At 32.4% G+C, this 15,033-nt stretch overlaps 1 protein-coding gene across 18 annotated transcripts in view; it reads left to right on the top strand.

Moving 5' to 3' along the window:
* LCORL (ligand dependent nuclear receptor corepressor like) overlaps positions 1–15,033 on the top strand; it is a 209,241-nt gene that overhangs the window by 176,596 nt on the left and 17,612 nt on the right. For 11 of the 18 annotated variants that reach the window (XM_037829476.1, XM_037829475.1, XM_037829473.1 and 8 more), the window contains one exon: positions 7,115–13,658. The exons of 1 other annotated variant lie outside the window; for it this stretch is intronic. In XM_037829476.1, coding sequence (XP_037685404.1) covers positions 7,115–11,972 — 4,858 coding nt within the window. In that variant the 3' untranslated portion in view covers positions 11,973–13,658. Of the gene's footprint in view, positions 1–484; positions 5,009–7,114; positions 13,659–15,033 lie in introns of those variants that run through there. 6 more of the 18 variants (XM_037829488.1, XM_037829489.1, XM_037829486.1 and 3 more) reach the window with 6 other exon arrangements.

Raw genomic sequence — 15,033 nt, 5'->3', positions numbered from 1 at the left:
AAATATGGGATATTTGCGTTTGGTATTATTCTTGCTGCTACAAATTTCCTTTAAAGGGGTTGACTCTTTTATTACTTGTTTTGCGGTAACGTCACGTTTCTACTAACAAAAACTCCTTTAGGATTTGGGTATTTTTTATAATGGAACACCAATTGTACAAATAAAAATTATAAGTGCTGCTCTGCAAGCATCTGTCAGAGGAATAGCAACATCATGAAAATATTTTTACAAATACTGAGTTAGGATTTTATGTTCTTGGAAGGTTTGCCCGTTGAGGCCACCGTATGATTGACACATTGTCCTACCTGGACTGTAGCGTTTGCTTTGATAAGGAGTAACTACTACATCTCACAGACTTTAAAGTGTCATAAGCAGTGATGTTACCTAAGCAAGGAGTATAATAAAGGAGTGGACCCTTCCCTTCCATAGCTGTGTGAGAGTCTCTCATGCATCAGTTTACCATCGTTTCATTCCATCCATCCAGGAGACTACACAGAAACAGAGAGGACTATGTGGAAAGAAGTGCTGAGTTTGCAGATGGTTTGCTCTCAAAAGCTTTGAAAGACATTCAGTCTGGAGCACTGGACATAAATAAAGCAGGCATACTTTATGGCATACCTCAAAAAACTTTACTTCTCCACTTAGAAGCCTTACCAGCAGGGAAGCCTGCATCTTTTAAAAACAAAACTCGAGATTTCAATGATAGTTACTCATATAAAGACAGTAAAGAAACTTGTGCAGTGCTGCAAAAGGTAGCCTTGTGGGCAAGAGCTCAAGCAGAGCGCACAGAAAAAAGTAAACTCAATCTACTTGAAACCTCAGCATTAAAATTCCCAACAGCTTCCAGTTACCTCCATCAGTTAACTCTACAGAAAATGGTTACTCAATTTAAAGAAAAAAATGAAAGCCTACAATTTGAAACTTCAAATCCTACCGTACAGTTAAAAATTCCTCAGCTACGAGTAAGTTCTGTTTCAAAACCACAACCTGATGGTTCTGGTTTGCTGGATGTTATGTATCAAGTTTCCAAAACCTCTTCAGTCCTAGAAGGATCAGCTCTCCAAAAACTGAAAAATATACTCCCTAAACAGAACAAAATAGAATGTTCTGGGTCTGTAACTCACTCAAGTGTTGACTCTTATTTTCTACATGGGGACCTCTCTCCTTTGTGTCTTAATTCTAAAAATGGAACAGTTGATGGAACCTCTGAAAATACTGAAGATGGATTAGATCGAAAAGATAATAAGCAGCCCAGGAAAAAGCGTGGCCGCTATCGGCAATATGATCATGAAATAATGGAAGAGGCTATTGCAATGGTAATGAGTGGAAAAATGAGTGTTTCCAAAGCACAAGGAATTTATGGGGTACCTCACAGCACTTTAGAATACAAGGTAAAAGAAAGATCTGGAACACTGAAGACTCCTCCGAAGAAGAAACTCCGATTACCAGACACTGGGTTATATAATATGACAGATTCAGGGACTGGCAGCTGCAAAAATAGCAGCAAGCCTGTGTAGATTACTTGTTAGGAAAATGTTTGTATGTGTGTATGTGTGCGTGTGTGTGTGTGTGCACAGGTGTGTATTTGTGTGTCTATATACACACATGTGGGAAATACAGATGCTCACTCTGACAGGAGACATGGAATTTTACAGTTCAAAAACCACTTACATGCCTTTTGAAAAAAAGTTTTATTCAGGGTTTTCACTGTGGACAGAATTATATAGTTGCTTACTTAATTCTGATAGTTTGTATTTAATCCTTGTATAAATAGGTGAAAAAGATTCAGGTTTTCTTTAGTAGTCAATAGCATAAAACGTTGTGGGGAAACAAGTAATTGTCAAGTGAAACATTTTTATTGGTGAAAGACCACTCCAGCCATTCAGTTGAACCATCTAATGGAAATATGATACAAAATAGTTAATAAACATTTTTACAGAACATACTTACAGTTATTGTAAGTAGGTCAAACGACCAATCAAAAGTTTTAATAGACAGCTATCTCCATACTAAGAAAAATTAATATATACAGTATTAGTACACTACAGTGCATTCTATGAAATACAAAATGCACTCAAGTGCATCCACCAGGAATAGAAAAGAAAACCTTAAATGATATGTATAATGAAATTTAATATTTATCATTTAATAGTTGATTTAGCAGGAAGTTGGGGTTTTTAAGGTATATACGTTTAAAAGAAACTGACATATAGTTAACCCCAGCAACTATAGAATCCTTTAATATAAGGTGGAATACTAAGAACAAAAATAATTAAATTTAATTAAAATAATTTAATTTCATTTTTCATTTGAAAAATAAGCTAATGTGTAAGGTTAGAAAAGAAAGTTGGAATGCAACTTTTAGAGCATGTTTATAATGTGCACAGAAAAAGCTTGAGAATGATAATTTTGGTTTAAATGTGCTGGTTAGTTGATGTTATGACTACTTTAAATTTTAAGGATTGTGACACACTCCTACTATTGAAAAACCTCAGTGTAACTTTAATATATTTGCTGCTGTGACATTTCAAAACATTTTCAGTTTATCAAAATGAATTACAGTTTTCATTTTGGTGGGCGATACATTATCATTTTGCTAATAACCAAATTTGCAGTTTGTTCAGGGTCTTGAATAGATTTACAAGTGTATAACACTGAAGCTGTTTTGAACTTTCAGTAATGTAAACTTTCTACTAATTGGGTAGTTAGAAGCTGGGCAGTGCATTTTAACTTTTACTAGACTCAAAAGAGACCAGTAATTTTTATATAGCAGTTTTAAAATATGGTTCAGAGTATTCATATTGGATTTATGGAGTATGCAGTTTTAGTGATAAAATGTTATAAAGCATGTGCCTCCATATTAAAAAATGGGGATTTGCTTTATAAATTTCAGACTCCTTGAGTGCCCCTTTTCTCTGTTAAAATTCAGGTTCTGGTCATTTTTCTAAGCCAGTTTTCCTAAATCCAAAAAGAATACTTTTAGCTAAATTTAAGAAATAAGTGCACCTTGTCAAACACTTGTGTGTTTTTACACTTGTGTTTGTATTTAACGACCACATATACATGTAATCCTAAAGAGATTTTCAGCTATTAAATTTAAAAACTGCTTACATCTTTTTGAAGAAACTGAAGAGTGAAAAACTACACAACCACATAGTTATTTGGTCTCTTAGATCTATACTGAACTCTCTTCAGCTATTAATCTTACCTGCATACTAGGATATGAATCCTCTTGCTCTTTTTTTCCCCTCGAAGAAAATATGTGTAATATGTTACAAAACAGCAGGTGTCAGGGTCATCTTTCTTTTTAAAGAATTAAGCCATATTTTGTGAGGGCCAGAACTTGGATTATTTAATGTATTTCCCCCTCCTGCCCACTGAAAAACAAAGCTAAAGGTAAACATTTCCGAACAGTTATATTGATCTCTTTATACAGAATTTTACTTGCAAAACTTTGGGGGCTTGAATGCATTACATAATATTTATATTGTATTGAGCTTTTTTATTCCTCACACTATATTTACATTAATAAATTGATTGAGAAGTTTATAGTAAAGGGAAACTTACAGAACACTTTTATATCATTTAAAAGATGACCTGACCAAAAACTTTACAGGATTCATAAAATCAGGGATCATTTTGCTATTGACTTCACAGTGATCAGTAGTTTTATAGGTAATATTATAGTTAATTTGCAGCATTTTAGTACTTGTATTATTTATTTTTGGTCAGAAATAGTAAATTAAAATATTTTTTGATAGTTTATAGATAATGATCAACCCATAACTTTTAAGGGAAACAAAATGTTTCTAAATATTGAGTTAACTTATGATTATACAAACTAGGAAAGGCAGGGAAATTTATGGGTTCCCCTTATCCCCAGTCATTCTATTAAGATGTTCTTTATGTTAAACTTTCAAAGTACTTCATAAATTTAGTTACCAGTTACTCCTTATTAAGTGACAATTTTCTGAGAAACCCAGTTTCAGCAGACTTTTAATGAAGATGAAAGCATCTCTTATGTGCTTTCTACTTATTTGAATGTTCCTCAAGTATTTTATATTTTAAAAAAAAGAAAGAAAAGAAAAAACAGTGCCTCTGTTTTTAGACTACTGCTCAGTAAAGTTGTTTAAACCATTTCTGGTAGCTAATGACAATTTTATATTAAATTGTATACTAACTTTAGTGAGACTGATTTTTTAGTTGTTTACAGTACAAATACTTGTATTTGTTTTTTAATTGCAGTATTTCCATTGTCGCAGTAATTTAGTAAAACTCTGTGGCTGCCTTGATTTTGACAGATTCTGTTAATATAAACTGATTGTTAGGCAATTAGTTATATTTATGCATAAATCAATTGCACTATAATTCATGAATTATTTATTACAATATTTTCTAATGGATTCATGTATCTGTCTTGTGTTGTAAATGTACTGTAATTCTGTTCCTACTTTGTGTTGTTATATATCTAAATCTGATTGTATGAATTTTAATTGTTCAGTTAACGTGTTTCTAGGTTGTAATTTGTAGTAAAGCACTTCAATGCTTTTGCACATAAATTTACAACACTGTTGGTGTGTGCTTGATTTACTCATTCAGTAAAAAAGAAAAGAAAAGAAAACTATAAAAATAACCTGACTACACTGACTTCTTTGATTCACTCTAGGAAGCTGTTTTATTAACACTAATATTAGAAATTCACTTTCTACGAAGAAATATTTTGACAAGACTTGTAATGGGCAAAATAAATAATAACGCAGAAAATAAGCAGAATGTTTTGGTTTATAAATCAAATAGGGAAAGGTTAGAAATGTTTTTAACATTAAAACAAACAAGGAATCTATAAAAATGACAATTTTAGAAACTTTATACAATCACTGGAGATTAAATTCTAGATTGAAGATTTTTACGTGTATTTTAAACTATTATTTTCTCATATAAGTTTTTGTTTGAGACTATAAACACAAGCAATGTGGAAAAGAAAAAAATTTGAAACCAAGTAAGGATATTATGGAGGTCTATATTGAGAATTTAAATATGAATCTAGTATCTGAACATCTAATTGGTAACTTTATTAAGCAATTCTTCATGTAGCTTTAGGATGGAAATTACCAACCACTGTGGTAATTTTGAAATTTCATCATCAAGAATAATAAACTAAGAAATTTTTCCTTTTAAAGTATAGATTTCTTTGATATATAAAAAAGGATCTTGCAGTGGTTTTCATAACAATTTTATTTTTATCAAATTGAAATTACAACATTTTTCAGAGTATAAAACACTCATTATTCATGTTTTTTTAAAAAATTATTCTTATTTTACACCTGACTGTACTAACAAAAAAAAAGCCTTTGAGCATTTCAGGAACTATTTTGTAAGGATATAATCTTTAAAATACAGTAAAACATATTTTTCTGAGAAACATGTAAATTCTCTCTTTAATTCTTAATTAACACATGTGTTTACTAGGCCACGATGTAATTTTAAAGAAACCGTTGAAGCATGCCTATCAGAACTTTCTCAGTTCCTTATGTTTATGTAAAAATTACAATTTTTAATTTGCTGGAAAGGAGTATAATATCACTTATAACTTAATATGTAATAGCTGTGATTTCCTTGTGCCTTTGTTCTCTGCATATATTTTTTGAATTGTCTAGTAGCGAATGTTGGGAGTTAGTGCCATCATTTTACTCTCCCAACCATGATAAAATTTACAAAAAATGATTTTCAAACAGGAAAAGATAACTGATATCATGTCCTGTCTTCATGTGTCTTGAGGCAGCAGTGGATTTAATTTCCTAACTCTTCCTACAGCAATTTGATGTCAAATCACATGCTACTTTTAGTGAGAATTTGGTTGACTCTAGTAAAGTTAACTTTTATCAAGGAAAAAAAATTGATCAAATGTTAAGAATTTGCTTTGTTTTTGCTAGTCAAATAACCTAGTTTTGTTTTTTGTGTTTTTTTTTGTTTTTTTTTTTTTAAACATAAACAAAATATTGCATTCTTATCTTTGAAACAGGTTCAGCCAGTTTTAGGAAGCAAAATAAAAGATTAATTCCACTTTCCATTATAAAAGAAATATCTGTTAATTTTGTTATACAGGAGTATAAACCGTTATTTAAATAAAATACATTCTTCAGTAGCAATTCACAATGAGAATATCCCAGTTCCAACCCTAAATAAAATTTCTACAAACCAGTGACTATTAAGAAGAAATCTAAGAAACCACAAGTGGAAGGCTAGTTTCATGTACAGAGTTTGGTGATATGTTTAATTAAAATAGATGCTTTTCTGAAACAGAATTCTTTAATATATTTTGTTTTTCTTGCTGCTGGTAATAGATTGAAAAAAAAATTGTAGACTTCTACACTGGTTGCTAAGCAATCCTGGGTCTTAGTATATTAGTTTCTTAAGTGGGGCATTTTCCAGCATTTGAAATTAAATAATTAGGTAAGTAATACCTTTAGTTTTATGTAATTACTTCAGTATTTAAAATCAATTTAAAATAGATTTCATTTTTAAATAGCTTAAAATTTTAACTTTCTTATAAGGTTAAAATGCCTACAATTTAACCTTAGAAAAGATATTCTGTTATTTATATGAAATCCAAGTCCCTTACGTTTTCTTGTGGCTAAGCACAACTCTCTTATTAATAATTATATCTTCACTGCCTTAAAAAAATCAGCTTTAAATAAAAATAGGGAAGGTTTTATCCTACATCTTAATTTCCTTAATTTTTACTAATATGGACTGATAATTATCAAAATAGCATAAAAGGTCTACAAAAAAATTAACTCTTTCTGAAGCACTTTCCATTAAATGTTCTTAATATATCCAAAACACTTAAAATTATCAATATGTAAACATATCAGCTTTCATATTGCAAAAATAGGGATTTGCTTTGACTCTTATTCTTTATTATAAGAAATTATCATCAGTGCCTCATTATATTTTTGCCAAACAGTAATCAAGATGTCATTGTAACAGCTCAGGAGTTAGGAGTCCAGGAGTACCAAAATATCTTTTGTTTAAACAATGTTAAAATTATAACTCCTTATACTATTGGTATTTTTGCTGTAATTCATTTTTTTTGTTTGATTTTTATTTTTAGTTCAACTGTTGATGCAAAATCAGAGGAAGCTACTAAAATGGAAAAAGGAAAATCAGCATTAAGCAAAGTTTTGGAATCTTTGTGCATACATCACCAGCAACAAATTTTGGCTATGTTGAAATTTCTAGTCCAAGACCAAACTGTTGCTTGTCTTTGCTGTTGTAACACATCATATGCTGTGTCTTCAGAATCTCAAAATGCCCTAATTGAAGATGACTTACATGGTCTTTTCTGTAGTTGTGGTGAATATAGGCTGGCAGAAAGAGGGTGTTTACAAAATGAAAGACAAAGGCCTGGTAGAGCACCTTTGCCAGTCTGTATTAAAGATTTAGGTTGTTTATCTTGCCAAACTGTAACTATTGAACACATTAAGACAGTAATGAATAGAGGAATTGCAAGCAGTTATAATTCTCACAGGTTTAGTTCCGGACCATTACCAAACATGCATGCTTCAAAATCAGCCTTTCATATTCCTCTTTTGTCAAAGGAAGTATGTGATCTTTCAGTCAATCTTAAAGATACTTGTAGATCTCGAAGCCCCTCACCCCCACTATTGTCACCTGTACAGACTGAAGGATTTGAAAAGTTGAAAGATGTCATCTCAGAATTTTCAGCCTTAGAAAATAACAAACTTGAAACAATCAGTAACCAGCCTCCATCTCTCATACCAGCAGAAGTCAGCAGTGACAAGGTTAATCATCAAGGTAAAATACATAAAATTGAAAGATCCAGTAACTCTGAGTCTTTGCTTTCAGAAGACAGCAATAATTGTACTACAAATCATGAAAAAGGTGAAAATACTGTAATTTTTCAAGATTTAATGAATCGTATTAATGAAAAATTAAAATCAATAGAAACTACAGATATGACAAACTTTGTAAAATTATGTAGCAGTGATTGTAATGCAGATAATGACATAAAATTGGGAGATTTAATTACCTCTCTCTTGCACAATGCAAAGGCCAGTGATTACAGTTTTATGGAATTACTGAGGCAACATGATAAAAGAGTAGAAAATAAAATTATTCAGACACGATTTCGAAAGCGTCAAGAAACCTTATTTGCAATGCACAATTCTCCCGATTCACCCATGTTTAGAAGGCAGTCTTTACAGATAAAAAGAGAGCTTGCTAGTCTTGATGAGAATTTTATAAGAAAGAAATATACTGATAAAAATTCAAGGAAATTGGTGCGTGATGGTGAGATATTTTCAACACATCAAGAAGAAATCTGTCATTGTCAAGGGACTTCTTTACAAAATTCTGAAAGTCTTCAAGATAAAAATCATGTAGAAACATCATTTTCACCAGATTATCCATTACAGTCATTGCAACTACCTCTTCATAATTTAGAAACTAACATGACTTTTGACACATTTTCAGAGAGCTTTAAAACAACCTCACCTGAGAAAGTAAGCTTAAGAAAATCACAGGAGAAATCTGCAGCTGGGAAAAAATTTTTGCAAAATCGTAGGGAGAATCCAAAATTAAAGAACACTCAAACTTCTTTGGAAAGTGATGTTCCTGGACTTCTGAACAGAACTAAAAGAAACATTGTGCCTCCAGGGTGGTATTCTATATATGTAACAAATAATTATGTATTTAAAAAATCCCCTAAGGCCAAAGAAGTATCAGAAGCCACGTACAAAAAAGATCCAGTGAAAAATACTCAATTTGAAAGCTCACACACTGTTGACCTAAACAAAATTGCAATGAAATCTAATTTACAAGTTGTTGTTGAGCGTTTGGAAGATACAATAAATATGGCCAAAAAGTCTTGGAATAATCAGCCATTATCAGAAGGATATAAAACATCCAAGAAATTGATAGAGGATGCCCATGGTAAAGTCCAGGATGCTGGTAGAACTACAACTCTTAGCATGAGTAGAATTACATGCGATGAACAGAGTTTATCAAAGTCTGTTGTAGCATCCAGCAATATTATCAAAAGCATTCGCAGTCCTTCAATGGAGTTGAATAATAAAAGACTTGGTAATCTGAAAAAGTCATCTACTTTAGATACGGGTAGCTTGATTTCCAGTATTGAAAATATACCAACAAAATATGAAGGCATTGAAAGCTCTTCTTTTTCCAATTATTCTAGTCCTATAAAACTCATGTTTCTATCTGAGGTTAAAAGCAGTGAAGGAATCAAATATACTTTAACATCAGTAAGTACTTCTGAAACAAATATTGATCTTCCTTCTGAAAAATGTCTAACCCGTCATGTAATAGGAAAAAGAACTGAAATAAATGAGGATATCCTGTGTGCTAACTGTGAAAATCATGGTTCTAGTCATAATGACATCAGCACTCATCAAAGAGAACTAAACAAATTCAATTGTGTAAAAGAAACTACGGAATCCTCTGCAGTGTGTATAGCTGATATGAATAGTGATAAGCCACAAAAAGAACCTAAGGAAAATTCAAGCAGTGTTACGGATTCATCTTTCAAAAGAAAACCAGGTAGACCTAAGAAAATAGGTCCCCAAGTTGTGAAACAGATTAAGAGGCCAATTGGAAGACCACCAAAACCTAAAGCTGATCAAACAGACATCACTATTTCCCAAAATGAATCCTTTAGCACTGAAGAGAAAAGCCCAGAATCTCTCATATCAGGAGTAAAAGAAGGTATTTATAAAAAGAGTATTACAGTAACTGTTATTTATGGAAGGTCAAGAAGAACTAAAAGATATGTTTCTGAAGGAAGTATAAATATAAACGATGTTACAGCTTCAAACAATGTTGCTGACTTTTCAAGTGAATATAATAGTCTGAGGCATATTAGAGAACACAGAATTGACTCCAGGGAGAGAATAAGTACTGTACCAAGTTTGACTACTGAAAGTGAGGTCTTGGAGTCTGGCTATGAATATGTTAGACCTACTAAGAACAAATCTGTGATACCTCACCCACCCAGGAACATTATTCGACCAAATCAGAAGCCTTTGGCAATAATTAGGAAGCCTGGTAGACCTGCAAAAGTGAAAATCTCTGGCATATCTGTAACTATTAATAGAATCTCACCTCAGGAAAGAGAAGTAAGTATTAGCAGCTGTTTACCTCCTTTAGAACAGGAGAATGTGTTAGAAAAAAATCTGTCTGAAGAAAAGTATGATCACCAATGCAATAAAATAGATAAAACAAGGCACATTGAAGCCAATATATTTAAGAATGGATCAAAAAGTATGGTTGCTACTATACCTTTGAGACATTCTATTAGGGATAGAAAACCATCTCTGCATTTCTTTCATTCCTTAGCTTCTTCCAACTCACTTATTTTTAGAAATGGTCTGTTCCGTAAGTCATATAATATTCATGTGCAGAAAGATAAAGATCAGAAGGAAAAACATAGGCAGTCAAGGATAAAAATAGCCTCCAAAAGGATAAAAATAGCTTCCAACGGTGCCTCAGGAGCTAGAAATTTGAGGCATGCAAAAAAATGTTTGGAAGATAAATTGGTATCTATTACTGAAGTATCTTTGGACCCTATAATTTCATCAAACCCTTTGCTCAGGTGGTGGGCATCTTCTACTTCAAATGATTCCTTATTAGAGGACTTAAACAATAGATTTGAGCAAATAACAAATGCTTGGGTGCAAGTGAGTGGAGATGAAGCTGAAAATTGTGCTCAGAAAAAAAGAGAACACACTGATAATTTCAAAATAGCAAACCCTTTGGAAACCTGTCTTTTAGAACTTGAAGTTTCACCTGTAAAAATGCTTTTTCGGAAAAAGTATGATTTGAATGAACTCTGTACCTGGTTTATGCAAACGACAGAAACGCAGTCTCTTTCGTTAGTTAGAAAAGCAAATGCTCGAAACCCTTTGGAAGTAATAAATACCAGAGGAATTAAATTAGGGGCCAAATATTCTGATTTTAATATGAGCCCCTTCAAAAAGCACTTTAAAAAATTTGCACTATCCTCTCCTTCAAAATCAGCAGGGAAATTGCATGTACTGCATAAAATTCCAGTCTTAAATGTGAAAAGTAATTTAACACTAGCCAGACTGAAAAGGGCTGAGTTTAAGAGGTTGCAACATGAAAGATGGAGGAGAGAGAGAAAGCTGCATAACCATGGAACAGTTGCTTGGAACTCTAAAAGGAGAAACTTAAGATTTTTCTGCCAGAATCAATTTTTAAACAAAACTGAGAGGGGAACGAATGCTGAAGTCCCACTCCAGGGTAAATGCTCGTTAGGTAGTCAGTTTATTTTGCCATCTGAGATCAGGGATGACTTTCTGCAACAGAGGGTGGCAGTGCCTGACTTGAAAGGACACATTAGTTTAGACAATAAATTTAAGTCAGAGGCGAAGGAGAATGAAACAAATTGCAGCCAAAAAGATGAAAAGGGATCAAAATTAGGAAATGTATATCCAAATAATTGGAGGTCCAAAACCTTAAAAGATTGTAGAATATTTTTGAGGAAGATTAACTGTCTTGAACACAGAAATACTTTTAAGTTAAATACAATCATTTACTCTCCTGAACCTATTGATAAGAGAAGTAATCATCAGACTCAAATAGAAGAATCAAACTGCTATACCTTAAGATCCCATTCTGCTCCACAAAATTCTCTTAAAAAACATTCTAAAGAAATAGAAAATGCTAAAACAAGTAGTCCTTCAACCAACAAATTTGCTGGCCAACTGGACAGTAGTAAATTAAATAAATGTGTTAACTACGACAAGAATCCTCCTGATAGTTCTGAAGTTCTTAGCAAATTGAACAAAAGAAAAAGACCGCCATGGAAGACCACAGAAGTATCAACGAAAAGATATAAACAGCAGTCTTGCAACAATGGACTAATGGCAAACTATTATTCAAAATCTCAACTAGGTAAGTTTTTCTCTCCTTAATTTTAAAGTTTCATTGTAGGTGCCTTGAGTAAAGTATAAGATAGGTAGAAAAGGAGAAGCTGCTTCCATTTTGATTTATTTCCAAGATATTTGGACAAGCTAATTCTGGGCACCTAGTATGAAACTGAAGAAAATAGGTGCTGCCAAATATACCAGTGTACTTCCCTACATCTTAATATGTCCAGGATTTCAAGCAAATTAAAATATGTTTAGTAGAGACAAAGTTTCTAAACATATATCATTAATGTAAAAGTTACATTAATTTACCTTTGATAGATCTAATGTAAAATATAAACAACTGTTTGACTTTGACAGATAAAATATGCCCAGGTAACTAACTAAAAATTAAATAATAGACTGCAGGCTAAGATACATTTATTCTCTTGATAATTTAATAAATAGCAATGAGATCATGTTGAAAGAAGATAAGATTATCTCATTATCAAATTGATAATGGCTATCTCATATAATATCCTAGGATATCAGCGTTATGTTCACCATTAAATTGTTATGGCCCTTGGTATTGCTTCTGGGACCACTTTAAGACAAGTTATTTGAAGTGTTGTAGGAACAATGTATTTTTCTCAATAAATCAGCAAACTTGAGTAGTTTTTGTTCATGTCAAACACTTAACTAGTTTCCCCAGATGAGAAGTCCTTTCCATCAGTCTATGGCCTAGCAAGGGAGAAAACCTCATCTATGGTAATGCTAAATTTAGAATGGAAACCGAAGTTACCTTAGGAGGTAACTATTTGCTTTATTGAGCTGACGTTCGTGCTGTAGGGTACTGTCACCTTTAGAACCTAGCAGAAATAGGGTATGAACACCATGGTTGCCAACTCAGTGAAATGTGCTGGACAACCCAGAATATTTAGGAGGCTGGTAGTGCTTACTGATTGCTTCCCTAACATGGTAGAGTACCAAGTTACATTTGGAAATTTAAGAACAGTTTATATATTGCTACATGGTACATTTTAGGGGAGTTTTTTGGGGGTTAAGGATATATAAGTGGTTTTATTTCTAACTTTTTCTTCTGTTTTTTAAAGGCTAAAATCAGTAGTATTGTTCTTATATTAAAAGCAGTAAACTCTAGAGTTTTGATAGTTTAGATTATCATAAGCTCCAAAAGTTGATTATTTAACTGAATAATTTAAAAATACCATTTCAGTAATATCTAGCATACAATGATTAAAATTTTAAAGGTGATCAAAGTAGAGTCTCCATTATTGAACAATAAATCAAAACTAAAGAGAATGTTCTTCATCTCTTGCCCTTATAACATTATAATAACATTTTAAATAACATTATAATAAATACTTTGTCAGGAGTAAAAGGGGGGGGAATCGAATAGTGATTTTAAAAACAACAGCAACAAAAAAGCAACTTATTATTCACCTAAGAATATGCACACATATTTTTAAAAGACTGTCATGAATGGAGAATAAAGTGTAAAGTTTCATTTTTAAATCTCTATACCATCCTCATTTCATGCTGTTTCAGTTTACCAAAGGTACTTTACATTATTCATTTTACAACAGAACCGTATTTTATCTTTCCAGCTTCTTAACCAATTTTATCTTCCTACAGAATAAGTGTAAAATTTATAATATGATTCTTCACCCCACTAAATATGAAAAGATGGAAGATGCCTTATTATTGCTTTTTCAAAATTTTTCAGATTTTAGTATCACATTAACAGTTGCTTTTCATTTACCCTTCTCATTTTTAAAATGACTAGCACTATTTCCTGTTCTGCTTAAATTTTATTTATCTTTCACTGATAACTTTCCTTCTTTATTTTTTAACATTCTTTTTTAATCAGTCAACAAATACATTTTTACAAAGTTGTATTATAACGTTTGTTATATTTATCTGATTTTCAAATGTTTTCTTAAAGTGTTATTTTTTTCTCATTATTCTTGGTATTCCATACTTCTTTTTGCCTTTTTGGAAATAACGCTAAAACTCATTATTAGTTTTATGTGTGTTTTTCTTTTTCATAAAATAATTAGTGACTTTAAACTTGAGAAAAACTTTTAATAGGACTTTTCCAGAAAAACTCCTAGGGCAGGCAATGTGTATAATGAATTATGGTGCATTTCTATTGATGAAAAGTTTTTGCTTTTACCATGAATGTCGTTTTTGTACATTTTGAGATTAACTGTTCAGATAGTTTAATACATAGAAATTTTTAAAATACCACATTTTTTTGTACTGCTTTATATCAAGTATAGACATGGAAAAGAGGATGACGATCAAGCTCTATTTGGAAAATCTGGGGAACAAAAGAGAGCATGGCTTGTTTGGAACACTGAGTAATATAGTTCACTACATCTGAGACATAAAATAGGAATCAGAGATGGGGATGTGGATAGAATGGCAAAAAGAGAAAGCTGAAGGAAGCATAGCCCAAATTTTGAGGTCAACATCAGTTAATGAAATAAATGTTTTGGGCCCTTCTCAAGTAAAAATGGAATATTGTTAGATTTGAGAGAGATTGATGAAGAAGAATCAGTGTGTCTGAAAGAGTAGAGGATAAAGGATAACCACCAAATTTTTGGCTTGAGCTATGGCATAGATAGTAGTAGCATTCACTGAGATTCAAGGGAGCATTCTTACATGCTAGAGGAGGACTTGGGTTGATGGCAGGTTTAAAAAAAGATTTTTAAATAAATACCATAAAAAGAGGGTTGGCTTAACAACAAATGTATTAGTTTATGATTTCAGAGGCTAGAAGGCTTGCAACCCTCTCAGGGTCAGTGTCTTCTGGCTGGCCTGCAATCTTTGGAGTTCATTGGCTTTTCCATCACATGGCCATAAACGTGGCTCCATCTTCTCCTTTCTTTTCCGGGTTGCATTGACCTCTGGTTTCTGGCTGCATCCTGTGACTTCTCTTTCTGTTTCCAATATCCTTTACTTATAAGGACTACAGCCATACTGGAATAAGGCCCAACCTCATTCAGTTGGGGCACCTTAACTAATGACTTCTTCAAAGGTCCTATTTACAAATGGGTTCACACCCATGGGACCAGGGACCAGGACCTGAACATGCCTTTTGTGC

Source organism: Choloepus didactylus, chromosome 3 (genome assembly GCF_015220235.1).
Source record: "Choloepus didactylus isolate mChoDid1 chromosome 3, mChoDid1.pri, whole genome shotgun sequence".
Taxonomy (NCBI): Eukaryota; Metazoa; Chordata; class Mammalia; order Pilosa; family Megalonychidae; genus Choloepus; species Choloepus didactylus.
The sequence above is the reverse complement of the archived record's forward strand: the minus strand, read 5'-3'. Positions and strand labels throughout refer to the sequence as shown.